Genomic DNA, 17,960 nt, shown 5'->3' with positions numbered 1-17,960 from the left:
CGAGACACCGCTGCACGAGTCGGGCCACGCGCTCTGCAGCGCGCCCACACTTTGCATCCGTTCCCTAAGTCTGACCCCGCCTCCATTCCCCCGCCCTTTGCGGCCAAGGGGTGGGTGTGCCCCGCTATCGGGGCGGGGCGAATGTAAAGGCGCAGGCGCAGGCACAACCGGGGTGCCGGGTGTATGGCCAGATTGCGTGCGCACGCGCGCAGGGCCCACGTGTGGCCCTCAACTCCGCCGGGTCCGGCTCCGCCTCCGCCCGGCGCCTCTCCGTCCGGTCCCGCCCCACCATGGGCTCGGGTCCGGCTGCGGGCACCGTGCGGGCACGCTACCTCGTGTATTTCCAGTATTTGGGCACAGACTTTAAGTACGTCCTCCGGATCTCCCTCCGTGCCCGAGACCCCCACGTGCAACCCGGCGCCTCGGGAAGCACCGGAGCTTGACACCGAGGGCGGCGGGTGACCTGGCGCCCGAGGGGAGGGCCAGAGTTATATTTAGGATTCGCACCTCCGGCCTCGGGCTCCGGCACAGGGGAAGGAATGGCCAAGTTGGCCGCCTAGAGCGGGACCCGGGCGGGAAGGTCTCCGCCCGCTGACCTGCGTCCACCTGTGCCCACAGTGGTGTCGCGGCCGTCAGGGGCGCCCAGCGCGCCGTCGGGGTCCAGAACTACCTGGAGGTGAGCTCTGTTGGTCTTTCGCCCGGATGGAGGAGGACGATCCCGGGGAGGGGCAGATGGGAGCACAGCGCCTCTGGAAGCACAGGGAGCGGTCCTTCGCTACTCTGGTCCTTGCCCTGAGTTTCCGCCCCGCCGCCGCCGGCTGTCCCCGCAGGAGGCCGCAGAGAGGCTGAAATCGGTGGTGCCGGTCAAGTTCGTCATCTCCAGCCGCACGGATGCTGGGGTCCACGCCCTGAGCAACGCTGCGCATCTGGACGTCCAACGCCGCTCAGGCCAGCCGCCCTTCTCACCTGAGGTCCTGACCCAGGCCCTCAACACCCACCTGAAGCACCCCGCCATCAGGTGTGCACCCCTCGGTGCTCCCTCGTCCACCGCGGGTAGAGGCGGGGGTCAGAAAGGACTGCGTCTGGACCGAACTTCTTGGGGTAATGGCACACTTGTGGGCCGTCCTCCCTCTGGTGTGCCTGACCTTACTCCCACAGGGTCCTGCAGGCCTTCCGTGTGCACAGCGACTTCCATGCCCGCTACGCAGCCACATCCAGGACCTACCTGTACCGCCTGGCCACCGGCTGCCCCCGGCCTGACCAGCTGTCTGTGTTTGAACGAAACCGATGCTGGGCCCTGCGGGCAGAGTGAGTGTGCGTGTGAGAGTGAGTGGGAGAGGGGTGCCAGGCCCACCGGCTGGCCACTTCCTTCTGACCGTTCACCTGGCTCCCTGCAGTTATTTGGATGTGGCCGCCATGCAGGAGGCCGCCCAACACCTCCTGGGGACTCATGACTTCAGCGCCTTCCAATCGGCTGGCAGCCCATCCACTAGCTCAGTGCGCACATTGCGCAGAGCCTCAGTGTCCCCTGACCCAGCCAGCCCCTTTGTCCTCCCCCAGGAGAGCAGGTGAGGAGGGCAGCCTGCATGCTGGCCTGGAGGCTGAGGGGCTGGACTTAGCTGCAGCACCTTCCCTGGCAAGGGCAGAGCAGAGGCAGGACGTGGCTGGACTGGGGGCTCCCTATGTACCTGCTGGGGACATGCTGGGCAATCCAATGGTGCCCATGAACCTGCAGCTGTGCCCTCCCCCCAGCCTGAGGCTGGGGACAGGACAGAGAATGCCCCCTTTGTCCCAGGGCTCACTGCCTACTGGATGGATCTTGGCAGCAGCTGTAAAGGTTCCGCTGGGGGAGAAGCACCAGGCCAGTGGTTCTGGCCCAGCCTGACGGGGCTGGTTCCCCTACCCCTACCCAGCACTGTTTCAGCACTGGCAGATGCTGACTTCTAGAACCTTCCCAGGTTGAAGCACTTAAGGGAGAAGTGCTTCTACACGGTCAGCCTTGGACTCATGCCAAAGAGCCCCTTGCGAGAAGCTTGGGTCTCTGGCAGATGAGCTGACTGCGTGCCCCTCCTTCAGCTGCCCCAGAACTGGGACCAGGACTTAGCACCTTGCTAGAGGGCCCTGCACCCACAGCAAGGCCCCAGAAGGTTCGGCTGCCCTCCCACGCACAGCTGTGTCCCTCGTACCAGTTTCCCTTAGGGGTGGGTGGTCAGTGGAGGCCCCTGGAGTGGAAGAGAGGGTGGGAACCAGCCTTTCCTGGCCCCCTGCGCTGCCTAGTCTGCTTCCCTTGCCTGGGGCCAAACTGGGCTAGGACATCACAGGCACTTGTGTCCCCAGAAGGTTGCGATTCTGGACTCTGGAGTTTGAGAGCCAGTCCTTCCTGTACAGACAGGTACAGTCTGTCCTGGGGCCACCCTGGGTGTGGGGATGGGGCTTGGGCCACTGTGGCAGTCTCGCCCTTGGGTCACAGGTGCGGAGGATGACAGCGATCCTGGTGGCTGTGGGGCTGGGGGCTTTGACACCCACTGAGGTGAAGGTGATTCTGGAGAGCCGGGACCCCCTGGGCAGGCACCAGACACGTGTGGCCCCAGCCCATGGCTTGTTCCTGAAGTCGGTGCTATACGGGGGCCTCAGGGACCATGGTAAGAGGAGGTGGCCTGGGGAGGTCCCTGCTTATACCCCACTGATTGGCCCTCTACCTAGCCTGGGTCCCTGCTGGAAGAGGAGCTCTTGGTGGCAGTGCCGTCACAGCCCTCATGTTGTTCTAACAGCCGGGAATCCATCCTGTGCTCAGCAGGAAAGCCAGGGGCCAGAGGGCAGGGAGGCCCCAGGTCAGCCAGAAGACCTCAGGCGGGAAACCAGCGACCCAAAGGCAGGCGGCCTGGAGTGAGGTGCAGGTCCCCCCCCACAGGTGCCATAGCCCCTCCTGACCTAGCCCTGTGGGCAAGTTCTCAATGGGGGAGGGAAGCTGAGAGGGGGGAGCTTCAGGGACTGAGGGCCTCCCCAGCCCCTGCTGAGAACCCCCTGCCCCCAAGTTGACTTAGGATCTGTCCACAGGTCCTGCCTCCAGCAGCCCCAGAACTTCTGTCAAGTGCTCTGTGGGGTCCGTAGCACTGAAACTACAGATGACCCCCCAGATGCCCAGCTAAGGTCAGGGCAGCCAGGCTCACTAGACTGGGCCACAGCAAGCCTCCTGCCTCCCCAAGTCTCTGCTGCCCTGGATGCTCCAGGGGGGCTGCCCCAAGGGTGTGTACAGATCAGGTGTGAACACCCAGAAGGGAATATATACAAACAGACCTCATTTCTGTTTGTTCTGGAAATTAATACACCGGGCCCAAAAATAGAAATAAAAAGTGAAGAGATCTCCAGGGCTGTTTATTTCTTCAGCTAAAAACGGCCACTCGGGGAGACATGTGCCACTATGGTCCTGTCCCCATGGATGAAGGCTGTGGCCAGCCGTGGGCTCCACATCCACAGGGGAAACCCACGGCACAGACATGGTCCTAGAGTGGAAGCCCAAGTCCCTCCACTTGGGCAAAGGGCAGGGCGGTCAGCTGCCTCCGCTGGGTGCCTGGGGCACACCCTTCTTGAGCAGGGCGGTGAGGTAGCTCCCCAGCTCTTCGTCCTGCAGTGGGAATCGGGGGGCTGTCGTCCGATCCTCCCCAACCCACCCAGATGGCCCAGGGTGATAGGGTGACCCCACCTGTCCTGACGCACTGCCAGGCACAGGCCCTCCTGGGTTCTGCCACATACCTGGTAGGTCCAGGAGACCAGCAGCACCTTGGTGCCAGGGTCCTCTGAGTGGGCCGCAGCCTGGATGAGGATGGACTCCACGGTCACGGAGCCATCCGGAAGGTGCTGCACGCAGTGGTCCTTCAGCACGCTGCGGGGAGGCATGGTAAGACCCTCATCCCTGCCTGCTCACACCCCGCCCCCCAGGGCCAGGAGGGGCGGGGCCAGTGCCCACCTCTTCAGGTGGCTGTAAACACGCATGGCAGTCTCCTGCTCCTTGCGCGTGTCGTGCAGGTGCACGCGGCAGGTGAAGCGCAGCTGGTGCTCGGCCAGGCCCAGCTCCTTGAGGGCCTGCTCTGAGGATACCAGCCGGAAGTTCTGTGGGGCAGGAGCAGGTCAGGGAGCGCAGGAGCCCCTGCCCCCCACTCCTCAGAGATCACCCCCCACGCACTCACACTGTCCTTCATGATCAGGGTGCCATGTAGGAGCCGGGGCTTCTTGGCGTCAGGAAGCAGCCCTGCAGAAAAGGGGGCAGGAATCAGGGCCGTCGGCAGTTAGCCCGCCCTGCCCAGCCCCTCCCCGCGTGCCTGCCTCCCTCGTACCCTGTACCATCTCCCGCTTCAGCAGTCCCAGCGAGATGCCCACCGGGATGCAGGGACTCGTGGGCAGTGTCACCGTCTCGCCATTGGCTGGCATGTAGCAAGTGACTCCTGGGCCAGGGAGCAGGGCCAGCCTCAGTAGGTGGGCCGGCCCTGCCCACCCTGCCCTCCACCCGGCCCCGCCCAGCGGCCCGCAGGCGCCTACGGAACTCCTGCTCTATCTTCTGCTTCAGGAACTCCATCTTCTTGGCTTCCCCGTGCACCAGCAGCACGCTCTCAGGCTCCGCCTGGCGCACCAGCTGCATGATGCCCTTGGCGTCTGCATGGGCGCTGAATGACATGTACTCCACCTGCATCTTGACCTCCAGCTGCAGGTCACAGCACACAAGGCCGTCACCACCCACCCGGGAGGGTCCAAGGAGCGCTGGGGGCGGAAGAGGGGGGAAACTCACCAGCTGCCGCCCCTCCATCTCCAGCTTGCGCTGCCCACTGAGGATCTTGTGGCCCACCGTGCCCTGCACACAGTAGCCGGGCATAATGACCTTCAAGGGGCAAAGGGGTGGAGTTGCTGGCACCTGCATGGCCTCAGGGCTGTATCTCAGGACACCCTCACCCCACCTCTCTGCCCCTCAATCTGAACGCTTACCAGCCCCGCTGTAGGTCTGGGCGGGCTTGGGCCTGCCCACGCCTGACCGCTGTGACCGCTACTCAGGGCGTGGGGGCCTTCCTGCCTGGGTGGGACACTGGCCCCAGGATACCAAGTCCCCAGACAGCGGCAGTGTCGCCAAACCAGGGGGAACCTCTGCTCCCCCACCTCTGCCCAACCTCATAGGCCCTTCAGGGAACCACCAGGGGGCCCAGACCCCTCACCATGTTCTTCTCATTCCCTGCCCACTTCCGGAAGATCTGCAGGGACTGGCCAGCATGCAGCATGCCCGGCGTGGCGAACACGACCTGCAGGGTGGCCATGGGAGCAGTCAGGTAGCCCACGCTACGTCTGCCCATGAACTCGGCCAGGCCTCCCCCTCTGACCTCTTGCCCACAGCACGGGTGAGCCCCTCCCCCGCGAGACCCGCAGGCAAGAACCCAGGCTCGCGCTGGCCGGGGCCTCACCATTGGACCTGGGTTGTCGGCAAACGCTCGGTCGAAGGCCTTGATGTGCTTGAACTCGAACATGTTCCTCTGGACGAAGGTCTTGCGGATCTTTTGGTTGGTCCAGGTGATGAAGAGCTTGTAGTAGTGGTTGGCCTTCTCCGTCAGGCCCGTGGAAAAGTAGATGGGGGCCTTCAGGTTCATGCGCTCCCTGTGGGCAGGGCGGTGTCACCTGCCTGCGCATGCGTCAGGTGGGGGGGAGAACAGAGTGCCCCGCGGTCCCCACCCACTGTGCTTCTCCTGTGTGGAGGCTCGGGAGGGAGGCAGGCGCCCTCCAGGCTCCGGTGGCGCCCACATATGGGCATCCTGACTGCGCATGCGCCTGACAGCCACCAGTACTGCGTTGGTTTCTGCAGCCTGTGCTCTTCCTGGAGCAAGGTGGAGACCCATCGGGCTGGACACTGGGGGACGTCGTGGCCCACTCACAGGCACAGGCACCCCGCTCCCTACCTCCCACACAGCCAGGGCGCTGTACCTACCAGAAGGTCTCCAGCAGGATGCAGAGCTCCTGAGCGCGGCCCAGTGCAAACACTGGGATCAGCACCTGCGGGGAACGGGGGCACGCGTGGGAGCCCCTGGCCACTGCCCACCCAGGTCGATCCCACGTGAGAGCGCAGTACGTGGGCAGCTGCTCCCTGTGGCCACCTTCTCAGGCTCTGCTAGCAGGTCTGATGGCCTAGGGCTGCATCCACGGAGGCCCCACCCACATCTGCCCCCCATCCCTGCCCGGGCCACAGTCTATCCACCGTGACCCCATAGGATGTTCTGGCCAGCTCTTCATTGGGATTGGACACGAGACAGATAAGTGCCCCTCAGAGGGTCAGGGGAGCTTTTCTTCCCAAAGCTGAGCAAACGCCCCTCCGGTGCCCAGCCCGCCCCCTGCCGAGGGCCAGGTACCTTCCCGCCACGCTCCACGGTCTCATGCACCTTCTTCAGGAAGTCTCGCTCCCGGCAGCGCTTGGAGTCGCGAATGGTCGTGGCATATGTGGATTCTGTGATGAGCAGGTTGGGGCGGCATTTGTCGATCCAGGCAGCTCTACAACAGAGGGGCACAGCCCAAGGTGGACAATCCACATGGCCACAGGCTGGGGGCAACAAACTGGACCCCAGCCATGGACACGGCCAAGGCCCTCCGGCTGGCAGCCACCACCTCTGCAAGGTCCAGGCAGTGGGATGTCACGGGCAGTACTAGGGCAGTGACAGGAAAAACAGACTCTGCCTCGCATGGGGGACACAAGGGGACACTGGTGTGCTGACGGCTCAGGCACCCAGCACATCCTCAAAGGTCAGTGCACTCCGACGGGATTGGGGGGGCTCCACGGACTGAAACAAACACACCAGCCAACTTACCCCAAGTGCCGGTCCGGGGTCATGTTATAATCGCCCTGGCAGAGAAAGTAGCATTCGAGACGGTGCCTCCTGCCCTGCCCAGGCAGCCCATCCTGCGCCGCACGCATATGCACTCACCGTGTAGACCACAGACTCTGCGCCCACCCTGATCTGGAACATGGCGGCCCCCAGCACATGGCCTGCGTAGTAAGCCTTGATCTCCAGCTCGTCGTCTACCTGTGGAGGACAGGGCTGAGCTGGGGTCTGCGGGCTGCGCTGGGCTGGCGGCCAGTGGGGGACACAGGGCTGGGAGGAGGCGGGCACAGGACATGATGTTGTTCGGAGCCTTTCATTTCTTCCTGTTTTTCCACGCACAACATCAGCTTTCAATCAAAAGTGACCGAACACAAAAGACGAAACAAGAGGGTCAACACAAGCCACCCTGGGGAGGCAGATGGAAGGGCCCTGCAGTTCCAGACGCAGACTTTAAAAGGACTGTGATTAATGAAGTCAAAGAGATAAAACACAAGATTAAGTGTGCTGGCAAAAACCCAGAAACTATTTAGAAAAGTGGAAATTCTAAAACCAGAAACTATAATAAACGAAATTAAGAATTCAGTGGAGGAATTTAATACATAACCAAAAAGCATGAACGAATTGAAACACACACAATGAAATTGCCAGCATGAAGCCCAGAAAGAAAAGGACAGTGGAGCCTGGAGTGAGACCAAACACTCGGCCACCCAGGCCCAGGTTGGAGGAGAAAACAGGTGAAGCAGCCCTGGGAGAACCTGAAGACAACAGTGGGGTCCAGAGGCCCCACCGGAGCAGGGAGGAGAAAACACAGGTCCACCGAGTATGCCCGCCAAGATCCAAGGAAAAGAACATAATCCAACAAGCAGCCCAAGAGAAGGATTCTCTTCCAAACAGCAGCGGGAGGATATGCACAAAGTATGGAGAGAAAGTAATCACCACCCAAGAATTTTGAGCCTGGTGAAGTCCTTCCAGAATGAGGGCGCAGGAAGCCACCTGCAGACGGTGAGGAGGAAGGTGGCCGTCCACCTGCTTCAGCTCACGCCGGTGTTCTTCAGGCAAAAGGTGAGTTACCCCCAAGGAAGACATGAGCGGCAAGAAGGAGTAACAGACGACACCCAGCGGTGCCTGAGCATCGGGCAGGGCTGGCACACACAGCGGGGGTTCAAATACACACAGCAGCGTGTGACGCGGGAGGGCGGACACACAGCCAACATCGAGACCCCTGCACCATCAGGAAACAGACAGGCGCCTTAGATTTCCGTCGTCAGGGATGCATTTTGTAATCTACTACTAAATAATTCTAAAAGACTATCTAATTACCAACCAAATAATGGAAGAAATAAAGAGTTTAAAAAAACCAATCCACAAAAGGCAATAAACAACAGGCCAGAGAAAGGACACAGGTGGTGGGAGGGTCCAGGTACGGCGAAGCCCGAAGCTCTTACTAGACGTGGACTCTACAGGGCAGGTTATCAGGCCGGATTTAAAAACGAAAAAAGCACATGCTACCTCAAAGAGCCACACTTAAAACATACAGAGACAAAAAGGTTGAAATAAAGAAAAAGATGTACTATATAAACGTTAACCCAAGGGGGGGGGGAGGTGGGACTGGTGTAACCAGGTTACCAGAAAAACAACTTTGAGGCAAAAAGCATCACTAAAGATAAATATATGTACTTCACATTGACACAAAGTTCAACCAGGAAAAAATGACCCAAAATGTGTAGGCGCCCAGTAACAAGCAAAACCTACAGACAGATGCACAATCTGGAACTTTACTAAACGTCATGTCACCAGCTCGGGGAGCCCTTTGTTCCCTAACCCACACACAATGGTGACCGAGGTGAAGCCAACTGCGCTGGACGCCCTGGGCTCGCCCATCTCACCACCCAGTCTCCGCCTCCCCCGCCGGCGGCACACCCGCAGCCCCACTGTGCTCATGGCACCAGTGTGCCATGGGCCGGTCCCTCTCCGCCTCCTCCACGTACCGAGGCACAAAGCTGGGTGAGCAGCAGAGGCACCCCACCCCACACCCCGCGCAAATGCGGAATCTGGGCAGAGACCCACGGCCGCCTGGGGGCCCAGGGTCTGACCTGGACCGTCTGGTGCAGGTGGACGGCCACCACCTTCTTCATGCAGTCCTTGATCATCTGGGAGGTGAAGAAGTTGGCCTCGCCCTTCTTGTCCACGGCGACCTTGCGGTAGTCCTCCAGCAGGATGGGGCAGATGGCCTGGGTGGGGTGTGTCATGTAGATGGGCCCGTCGTAGCCCACCATCTCGCTGAAGTAGGGCAGTGCCCCGCAGTGGTCCAGGTGGAAGTGGCTGTGGGTGCAGTGCGGTCAGCCCCACCCTCCACAGCCACTGCGCACAGCGGGGCTCCTCATTCACTCGTTCATTCATTCACTCCGAGTGCCTACTGTGCAAGAGGCACTGTCCTAAGGACTGGACAGGGAGGCGTGAGCACAAACAAAAGCTGCTATCTTCCTGGACTTTACAGTCTAGATACCTAGTTTAGCGATAAGCAAATAGTTAAAACGTTTGCCAGAGGATGACACGTTCCATGAAGAAAGAGCAGCTAGGGGGACAGTGTACCAAGAGTCACCACCTTTGGTGGGTGGCACAGGTACTGACGGCCAGCACTGGGATGAGCCTGGAACGACCCTGGGGCAGAGGGAACGGCAGTGCTATGTCCGGCCACAGACAAAGCAGGCGCATGGGACGAGCGCTAATCCAAGAAGGGACCGAGACCTCAGGAGCCTCCGAGTATCTGAGGACGGGCTGTCCAAGATGGGGCACCTCTGGCTCCGGTGAGGGCAGACCAGCAGGGGCTCTGTGGTCATCCAGGCAATGTGGTGAAGGTCAGGGTTGTGAGAGGGTCTGGACCCTGGCAAGGTTTGTGGACTATCTGGGTGGAGCGTGAGGGTGAGAGGAGGGGAGGCCCTGAGGTGGGGGCAGGAGGGACACGGGGCCTGTGACGATCGATGATGGGGCCGGGGTTGGTGGTACGGCACTGCTGCCAATTGCTGCTGAGTGAGAGCAGGCCCGAGGAGTGGCCTGGGCTCGATGGGTAAAATGTCACCTGTGACTGTGGGGGCCGCCTCCCTGCCACGGACCAGCTGCCCTGACGCAGCCTCATTTTCCTAGGGCACCTGGGCTCTCGTCCACGACTCGGGGCCACCGGCAACAGGCATGCACAGCGCTGCCCCACCACCACAGGGCTGAGTGCAGCCCGCCAAGGAGCAGCCGTGAACAAGTATGGCCACACAGGAAGGTGCCGCCACGGGGGCCAGCGTCCAGTGGGGAGGGCCAGCCCTGGGGATAAGCCTCGAAGGCAACCTCAGACAGAGCCCGGGCCCACAACACCCACAGCCTGCGGCGGCACAGGCCCAAAGCGGCTTCCCGGGGTTCCCGGGGGCCCTCGAGGCGGAGAAGCTGTGAGCCCACACAGCATGGCACTGCCACCAGCAGCCGGCAGGGGCCCACCTGATGATCACGCAGTCCAGGAAGTCGGTCAGCCGGCCGTTGCGGGTGATGTAAGAGAAGTCGGGGAAGCGCCTCTGAGGAGCCGAGAGCGAGCATCAGAGCGCAGCAGGCTGCCCGGGTCTCCGGGGGCAGCTGGACACGGCACGCCCACTCCAGCGGGCTGCTCACAGCCTCCGAGAGTAGGCGGAACCGGTGACCCAGCCAGAAGCCCAACCTGGGGTGCGCCTAGCCCACCCACCAACCCTGCAGTAGCCCACAAACCCCCTCGGTGTACAGACTGCCCCCTGTGCAGGGCACCCCACCTGTCACGTGATGGTGGGGGAGCTACCCAGCAATGCAGTGACACAGACTCATCTGTCCCCACCACTACCCAGGAGCCTAGACTGTCTCCAACCCATGGGTCAGAGCCTGACACTCTGAGCGCCGGGTTGCTGGGGACAGGCCCTCCCCAGCCCCGCAGGTGCCTCTGGGAACTCACATCATCGTTGAAGCCCATGTGCATCCCACAGTCCAGCATGACATTCTTGCCCGCAATGGAGACCAGGATGCAGCTTCGGCCCACATCCTGGCCAGCCCCTGCAGGGAGAGCAGGCCAGGGTGCTGCCAAACCCTCCCCCTGCCCACTGCCATCTGTCCCTCCCCTGTGTCCCTGCAGAGCCCTCAGTGGGCTGCTGGTGGATGACACATGAGGCGGGAAAACTGCCACCTCCACGCGCAGATGAGCAGGGGAAATGTGCAGAGAGGAGACAAAGGACCAAGTCCTCCAAGTGAGTTCTCGCCCGAGTGGCCCCCACTGTGTCTCCAGCCTCAGGCCCGGCCTCTGCCACCCAGGGTCAGATGGAAGAAGTCCTACACCTCTCAAGGTCGCAGCCCACCCACTGTGACCCACCCGCACCCTCAGAGGCCAGGGGCTGAGTACAGGGCACTTTCTGGCCACCTCAGATGGCCATACATCGTCTCCTCTGGGGCTTGGGGTCCCAGAAGGAAATGGACACAACCTCGCAAGGCCTGATGACAGCAGACAATCTGCTTTCCATCTTGAACACTATAAGCCTCCCTCTGCCGGCCCCCTCACCCTCTATCAGCACCCACACACCATGGTGACCAGGCCACGGCCCAGACCAGGATGCAGGCTGGTCCTCAAGAAGCTTGTCGCCCATGACAGTAGCAGGTGACACCAGCCAAGAGCTCTGCCCGCGTGCCTCAGGCAGCCCAGCCACAGGTGGTGGCCTTGAGATCTCCTATAAGGCCACTCCTGTCCCCACCAGGACCAGTCTCCCCAAGGGCCGGGTCTTAGCCATCTGCCCCCTGCTGGACCTCCAGTCCTGGAGACGTGCCAGCTCAAGGCCCTCCAGACAGCTGTGGGAGAGAGACAAGCCACCCTTCTTTACAGATGAGGATGTGAAGCCACTGAAATCATGGGCCAAACCCCCCAGTGGGGCACATGGCTCCTAGGCATGAGGCCAGGGATGGCCTTCCGGGTTCCAGCTCTTAGGCACCGCCCGTCTGCCCACAGCAGGACCCACAACGATCCCAGGGAGCAAAGACAGTGGCCTGAACTGGGCAGGAGATGTGGGGAAGTCCAGGAGGGGGCAGGACTCAGGAGAACGCGAAGGAAACACCCAGTCCGCAGGGAGCTCACGTTTTAGGCAAGCACGTGGATAACACACCGAGTGCATCAGATGGACGTCAGCGCCGTGGAGGTTAAGGCAGGAAGGGAAGGGGACACAGAAACTTCCAGAACCACGACAGGCTTCACTTGTAAGCAGGGTGAACAGGGACAGCCAGGAAAGGGGCAGGTGTACCAACACCCTGGGGCCCAGGTAACCTGGGAGGCTGCATGGCCGAAACTGGTGAGGGAAGCCAGTGGAGCAGCAGCAGGTCTGCTTTCATGGTGCTGAGACGAGGGACCCTAGGGGGCACACCCAGGTGCAGACTGGGTAACGGAAGCAGCAAAAAGACAGGACTGTTCAAGGAGAATGAGTGGTGAGAAAAGGAGCCCAATGGGAATGGGGGTGGAATGAGGCTCCTGCAGAGGCCCCTGGGGAGGAGCCAGGGGCAGGGAGGGCGTGGGGCCACAGACGCCAGAGCTGACCCTGTGCCAACAGCTAGGAGAGGCTGTTGGGGTGACAACGCATATGGCAGCGTGGGATGTCTGCTGGCCAAGGGCAGGGGCGTTCGCTGCGGTTGTCAAGAACTCAGTGTCCACCCTGGGGGCTGAGCGGGCTATTCTGACCAAGCGCTCCCACCATGAGAAATGACGTGGAGGTGCGTGGGACACCTGTACCGGAAGATGCTCCTGACACAGCCCAGTGCAGGAGGCAGGTGCTGGAACAGTTCACCGGATGTATGCAGGAAGAATGCCCAGAGAAATCTGGAGGGCTGGCCACCAAAATGACAGCCCCAGTTGTTTCTGGGACTCTGGATTATGAGTGATCTTTCCTCCTTTGCACTGTTTTTGACTGTTCAGGCTTTTAAAAATGCACATTTCTTTTGCAAAAAGCAAAGCTATTTTTTTTTTAAATGTTGCAGAGGTCCGGTAAAACCAGGGCTGAACTGAGGGTGGACCGCCAAGTTGGGTAACCGGGAGTAGGGTTTCTGGGCGGGAATTCCCGCCCGTTCTTGTGAATGTCTTCGCTTTCCCGTTCCTGAATCCCCAGAAAAGTTGGTCGGGAAATTGGGAAAATCGGCTCCTTGAACACAGTAATACTCACGATGGTAAATAAATGTACTACTCACAATATATCTTAGACATTTTTCCTATTTATCGCTAGGGCTTCCGGGCGGAAATTCCTGCCTGGAATTTTCCATTCTAGGAAAATTTTTTTTGCTTTTTCATTCCCAAATCCCGAGAAAAGTTGGTCGGGAAATCGGGAAAATCGGCTCCTTGAAACCCAGGCGGTTGGTAGTATCAGCCATCACTTTGTGGCAACGATTCATTCTGGAGAACAGAAAGCAGTTTATACCTCGGGCTTCGGGAACGGGAAAGTGAAAAAAGTTCCTGAGAACGGGCGGGAATTCCGGCCCAGAAACTCTAACCAGGAGGCTGCAGGCAACCGGGCACGAGAGAGATGGACGTGAAAGGAAAGTGACCGATGGCGAAGCAGAGAGTAAAGGCTACGTGAAGCATCAGTCTACGTGCAAAGGGAGGTAAACTGTGGAGACGGCGTCGCTCAGGGCCCGCTTTAGGCGGTCTCGTCCTCATGTCACTGTTAGGAAAACTGGGGACACAGCAGAGCAGTGGGCCAGGACGCGACCCCAAAGCCATGCCTTGAGCTTCTCTCCACACAGGGCTTGAGCTGGGAGGAGCAGCGGCCCGAGGCCTCCGTGCCCACAGCCGGCCCTGTGCGCCCCCGGGACACGTCCCCAGACCACCGCCAACGCTGCCCCGCGAGGCGCCGGTCTAGCGCCCCTCACTCACCCAGGGGAGTGACCCTGATCTCGGGCATCCTGCCCAGGCGCGCGCCCAGGCGCAGGGGCCTCTGCGCTCACCGAGCCGCCGCGCCCACTGCGTCCAGATAACACCCGGGACCTCGGGAACCCCACAGCACCCGAAACGGACATGCGGCGACGCACTGCGCAGGCGCAACCCAGTGGGACACGCTTCCGGTGCGTCGGCCGGATACGCGGGCCCTGCGTCCGGCCTCCTGACTGGGCGGTCGGCAACCAATCCTGGGCGGCAGAGGGCGCTGGGAGCGGTGGGGGGCGGGGCGCCGGGGACGGCGGCGGCGGCGGCGGCGGCGGCGGCATCGCAGGTGAGCGCAGTGCGGCGGGCTCGGGCCGGCCGCGGGGAAACCGAGCCGGCCGGCTGGCCCTGAGCATCGCCGAGGGGCCGGGCGAGGGACCCCGGGTGCGGCAGGGGGCGGCGCAGGGCCCTGCTTCTCCGCCGGTCCAGACCCCGGCCCCGGGACCCTGCCCTATCCCTGAGCCTCAGCTGGAGCAGGACAGGGCCCCACCCCACCCGAGCCTCGAGTCCCAGGCGAGACTGGCAGGACATCTTGGACAGGGCCACGCTCCCACCCTCTGAGCTTGGGGTGCCAGGGTGGGTGCCCCCTTCTCCTGGGGCACTCCTGTCATGTCAGCCACAGGACTTGGGTGACAGCCTCTCGCTGAGTCCTGACCTTGGGGCTGAGGCTGCCCCTGGGGGAGCCTTGGTAGCGCCCTGAATCACCCTCTCAGAGCTGGCAGGCTGCCCACCCTCTGCACAGCCACTGCCCTTCCTGTTTCCAAACTGAATGGCTCCTGGCAGCTCCTGTTGGTTGCTGGCGTGGGCTCTGGGCAGGAAGGCCAGGCCCACAGGATGTCTGGTGGCCAGGAAGGTAGCCCTGAGTGCCCCCCAAGGGCAGAAAACCAAGGCCCTGAGGACAGGAGGGGGTGCTGGAAGTCTCCGGAGAGCCATTTTCCGAAGCCAGGCACTGCTGTCCCCATACCTGAGACAGGGTGAGCTCACCTCCGGGGCTCCGCCCAATGCCAGGCATGTTGGGGCCTTGGGGCCTTCAGCACCCATTGGGCCCCATCAGACTTGGGTGGTGGGCGGTGGGCAAGGCAGAGTGTGCTGGCCCATTTTCCCCAATGAAAGGACCAAGACTTATGATGGTGAGTGACCTGCCCACAGAGTGGGAGGCAGAGCCTGCACAGGCTCCCAGGTGTCCTATTCCTGGGTGGGGCTCTTACCACAGCTTGGGTGGCCTCCCTCACTGGGGGCCCCCGTAGGGCACTCAGCACGAAAGGCACAGGAATCCCCCAGGCCCAGTGGGATGCGAGTTTGTCCTGGACACCAGGTAAGGTGCAGCTGAGTTCCCAGCGCCCATCAGAGCCACACTGCAGTGCCAGCCCTGGGCACCCAGGGAGGCAAGGGCTAGGGTGCTCAGTGGCACCCACTCAGTGCATAGCAGCTTGGATGTTTGTGGAGTGACTGTTTGCATGTAAATGGGGTCCAGAGCAGGACTCTGTACCAGGGCACTTCCGGGCTGTTCCCGGGGTTGAGGGAGGGCCTGTGGCTATCTTCACAGTGCGGGAAGACCTTTGCCCCAGCCATCTTTCTGTGCAGGACATGTACAGTTTCAGTATGAGTGAGAAGACTGGTGTCTGTTCACCTGTCCAGCAAGTGCTGGCCCCCAGCCTCTGCGCTGGCTTTTGGGATGGATGCAGCTGTAGGCAAGGGGATCGAGGCTGCCAGCCCCTCCCGGCATCCCCTTGCTCCACTGTCTCTTACCTACCCTGTTGGAGTTTCCCGTCTTTGTTATTGTCTGACCCCACCCCACCCCACACTAGAATATTGCCATGATCAGGCTGGGCTTACTGTCTGTCACTGAGCACCCGCGTGCCTAGAAGAGTGCCTGGCTCTGGGGAGGGATCGGCTCATGATTCTCCAACTAGTAAGAAGAGACACTCCAGTGAGAGAGACAGACAGTACCCAAGTAAGCGAGGGAACACACGTAACAGTGTCTGCTGTTAGTGAGACACAGCAGTGGTTGTACCAGGCCTGAGTGACAAGGAGGAGCCAGGCTCAGGTCTGCGGTGCCTGCCCCAGCGAAGGGCACGGCAGGGTCAGCAGGTGTGTCTGAGTGCGCTTCTCCAGCAGGGTGAGGTGGGCTTTCAGTGGGAGCCGTGGGGCCCCAGCTGTTTATTCCCTGCTGCTCCTGCCCACTTGCCCAGGGAGTGAGCTGACTCTCAGGGAGACAACCCACCAGCCCGACTCCCCCGCATCTCAGTCCGTATTGAAAAATGGGTGACTTGGAGTCGGACTTCAACCTAAGAGTCGTCCTGGTCAGTTTCAAGCAGTGTCTCAACGAGAAGGAGGAGGTGCTGCTGGACCACTACCTCGCTGGCTGGAGGGGGCTGGTCAGGTGCGTGCAAGGGGCCGCTGCCCAGGGCCGGGGCCTTCCTGGCACACTCCCATGCGTGGTGGCCCTGCGCGTGCCGGGCTCCCCCTGCACCCAGCTGAGCACCCCCTTCCCCTCCAGGTTCCTGAACAGCCTGGGTGCCATCTTCTCCTTCATCTCCAAGGATGTGATGACAAAGGTGCAGGTCTTGGAGCGCCTGCGCAGCAGCCCCCAGCAGGAGCACTACCTCAGCCTGCAGTCCATGGTGGCCTATGAGGTGGGCCACCAGCTGGTGGACCTGCAGCGACGCTCCCGTCACCCCGACTCGGGCTGCCGGACACTGCTGCGGCTGCACCGGGCGCTGCGCTGGCTGCAGCTCTTCCTGGAGGGCCTGCGCACCAGCCCTGAGGACGCGAGCACCGCCGTGCTCTGCACCGACTCCTACAACGCCTCACTGGCCGCCTACCACCCCTGGGTCATCCGCCAGGCCGTCACCATGGCCTTCTGTACGCTGCCCACACGCAAGGTCTTCCTGGAGGCCATGAACGTGGGGTCCCCTGAGCAGGCTGTGGAGATGCTGGGTGAAGCCCTGCCCTTCATCGAGCATGTGTACAGTGTCTCCCAGAAGCTCTACACCGAGCACGCCCTGCTGGACCTGCCCTAGGGGCTGGCGGCCCAGGCCGCACGCTTGCCCTCCTCCAGGGCCTGACCATCCCGCCATGGAGTTTTCCAGGCACCCCAGAAGTGGGAACACTACTGTCCCCCTGCGAGCTGAGCCTGTGGGGAGCAACAGGCCCAGCGTGGCCCCCTTGGGCTGCAGACAGAAAGCAGGTGCTGGCCATCTGCTCCACACCCGTCCTCTCACTCTGCCCATGCGCATCTTAGCTTTATCCTCAGCCAAATCCAGCGTGTGTCCAGTCAGGTGTCACCCAGGTGGGTGAAGTGCAGAAGGCAGGTGGGGGTCAGAATCAGTATTTGTACGAAAGCTTGAGGGGCTGCCCTGGCCGGCATGTCCGGTCTGTGAAATAGAGGAAGCCACCCGTCTTGAGAGTGCAGACTCCTTGCCAGCCGATGTGTCCCCCTGGTGCGTGTCCTTCTCAGGCCTGGGACACACAGTGTGTGTGCCTGGCTGGGCTGCTTCTGGCCCCTCCATACCTGACTGACTGTCCCCAGGGCATGGAGGGGATCCTGGGCAGCAGCTGGCACTGCAGCTCACTCCCTGCTCCTCACCTTGTTGGCTGGGGGCCCACGTGTCCTCAGCAGTGACAGCCGGGAGTTGAAGCCACACACACAAGCCTGCACACATGTCAGCTGCCTCCTGGGGCCACACTGCTGCCCGTTCTCCCCTAGGCAGCTGTGTCTCCACAGCACAGCCCCGAAGCCCCCGGGAGCCCATGACTGCTGGGCCAGCTGGCCTCTCCCTCCCCGGCATCCAGCAAGAAGCTGCATCCCCTCTCCCCTGCCCCTTGCTGCCCTGTCCCCATGGAGCTCAGGACACCCAGGACGCATGGCACCAGGAGGGTCCTGGACCCTGTGCCTAATAGGCTGGCTGTCAGTCACACCCCGCCCAGCCATCACCGAGCCCTTGGGAGCCTGGCCTGTTTCTCTGACCCTTCACTGTGATCAGGGCCTTTTTGGCACCCAAGGGTCAGTGTCCCCATACAGCAGATGTGCATAAGTGGAGCCTCTGGGACCCTTGGAAATTATAACATGGGTGGTGGGTTTTCCTACCTAAATAAATTACAATTACAGAACCAGGCACTGCACTCCACGACAGGGGTATTGGGTGTGCCAATCACCTGCC

The 17,960-nt window shown here is 61.6% G+C and overlaps 3 protein-coding genes across 22 annotated transcripts; 2 read left to right on the top strand and 1 right to left on the bottom strand.

The window, feature by feature from the left end:
• Window positions 1-9: 9 nt before the first annotated feature.
• PUSL1 (pseudouridine synthase like 1) lies at window positions 10-3,406 on the top strand. Of its 19 annotated transcripts, none has more exons than XM_074334325.1 (9): window positions 158-367; window positions 619-676; window positions 831-1,018; window positions 1,159-1,308; window positions 1,398-1,568; window positions 2,338-2,392; window positions 2,471-2,642; window positions 2,772-2,891; window positions 3,058-3,364. In XM_074334325.1, exons 1-8 carry the CDS (start codon window positions 291-293, stop codon window positions 2,888-2,890), a joined length of 990 nt encoding a protein of 329 aa, XP_074190426.1. In that variant the 5' UTR covers window positions 158-290; the 3' UTR covers window position 2,891; window positions 3,058-3,364. The 19 variants fall into 19 exon arrangements, 18 of the variants coding, with proteins under 18 accessions (XP_074190419.1, XP_074190421.1, XP_074190427.1 ...); XM_074334324.1 differs by having other exon boundaries at window positions 2,772-2,911; XM_074334315.1 differs by having other exon boundaries at window positions 141-367; window positions 2,338-2,642; window positions 2,795-2,891; window positions 3,058-3,406.
• Window positions 3,355-13,929, bottom strand: INTS11 (integrator complex subunit 11). The gene is made up of 17 exons (XM_019712068.2): window positions 13,753-13,929; window positions 10,810-10,907; window positions 10,332-10,405; window positions 8,942-9,170; window positions 6,951-7,049; window positions 6,834-6,868; window positions 6,381-6,519; window positions 5,963-6,027; window positions 5,445-5,634; window positions 5,202-5,285; window positions 4,784-4,873; window positions 4,537-4,699; window positions 4,335-4,442; window positions 4,188-4,249; window positions 3,968-4,110; window positions 3,754-3,883; window positions 3,355-3,625 (listed from the first exon to the last, which is right to left on the bottom strand). The coding sequence occupies exons 1-17, from the start codon at window positions 13,778-13,780 to the stop codon at window positions 3,551-3,553; spliced, it is 1,812 nt and encodes a 603-aa protein (XP_019567627.1). The 5' UTR covers window positions 13,781-13,929; the 3' UTR covers window positions 3,355-3,550.
• Window positions 13,930-14,031: 102 nt separating this feature from the next.
• CPTP (ceramide-1-phosphate transfer protein) lies at window positions 14,032-17,910 on the top strand. 2 transcript variants are annotated; one of them, XM_074334310.1, is made up of 3 exons: window positions 14,032-14,086; window positions 15,990-16,180; window positions 16,298-17,910. In XM_074334310.1, exons 2-3 carry the CDS (start codon window positions 16,059-16,061, stop codon window positions 16,818-16,820), a joined length of 645 nt encoding a protein of 214 aa, XP_074190411.1. In that variant the 5' UTR covers window positions 14,032-14,086; window positions 15,990-16,058; the 3' UTR covers window positions 16,821-17,910. The 2 variants fall into 2 exon arrangements, with proteins under 2 accessions (XP_074190411.1, XP_074190412.1); XM_074334311.1 differs by lacking the exon at window positions 14,032-14,086 and adding an exon at window positions 14,096-14,771.
• The last annotated feature ends 50 nt before the right edge of the window (window positions 17,911-17,960 follow it).

The sequence above is a fragment of the Rhinolophus sinicus genome, linkage group LG06 (genome assembly GCF_036562045.2).
Source record: "Rhinolophus sinicus isolate RSC01 linkage group LG06, ASM3656204v1, whole genome shotgun sequence".
NCBI classification, from domain to species: domain Eukaryota; kingdom Metazoa; phylum Chordata; class Mammalia; order Chiroptera; family Rhinolophidae; genus Rhinolophus; species Rhinolophus sinicus.
This window is presented reverse-complemented; position numbering and strand designations above follow the sequence as displayed.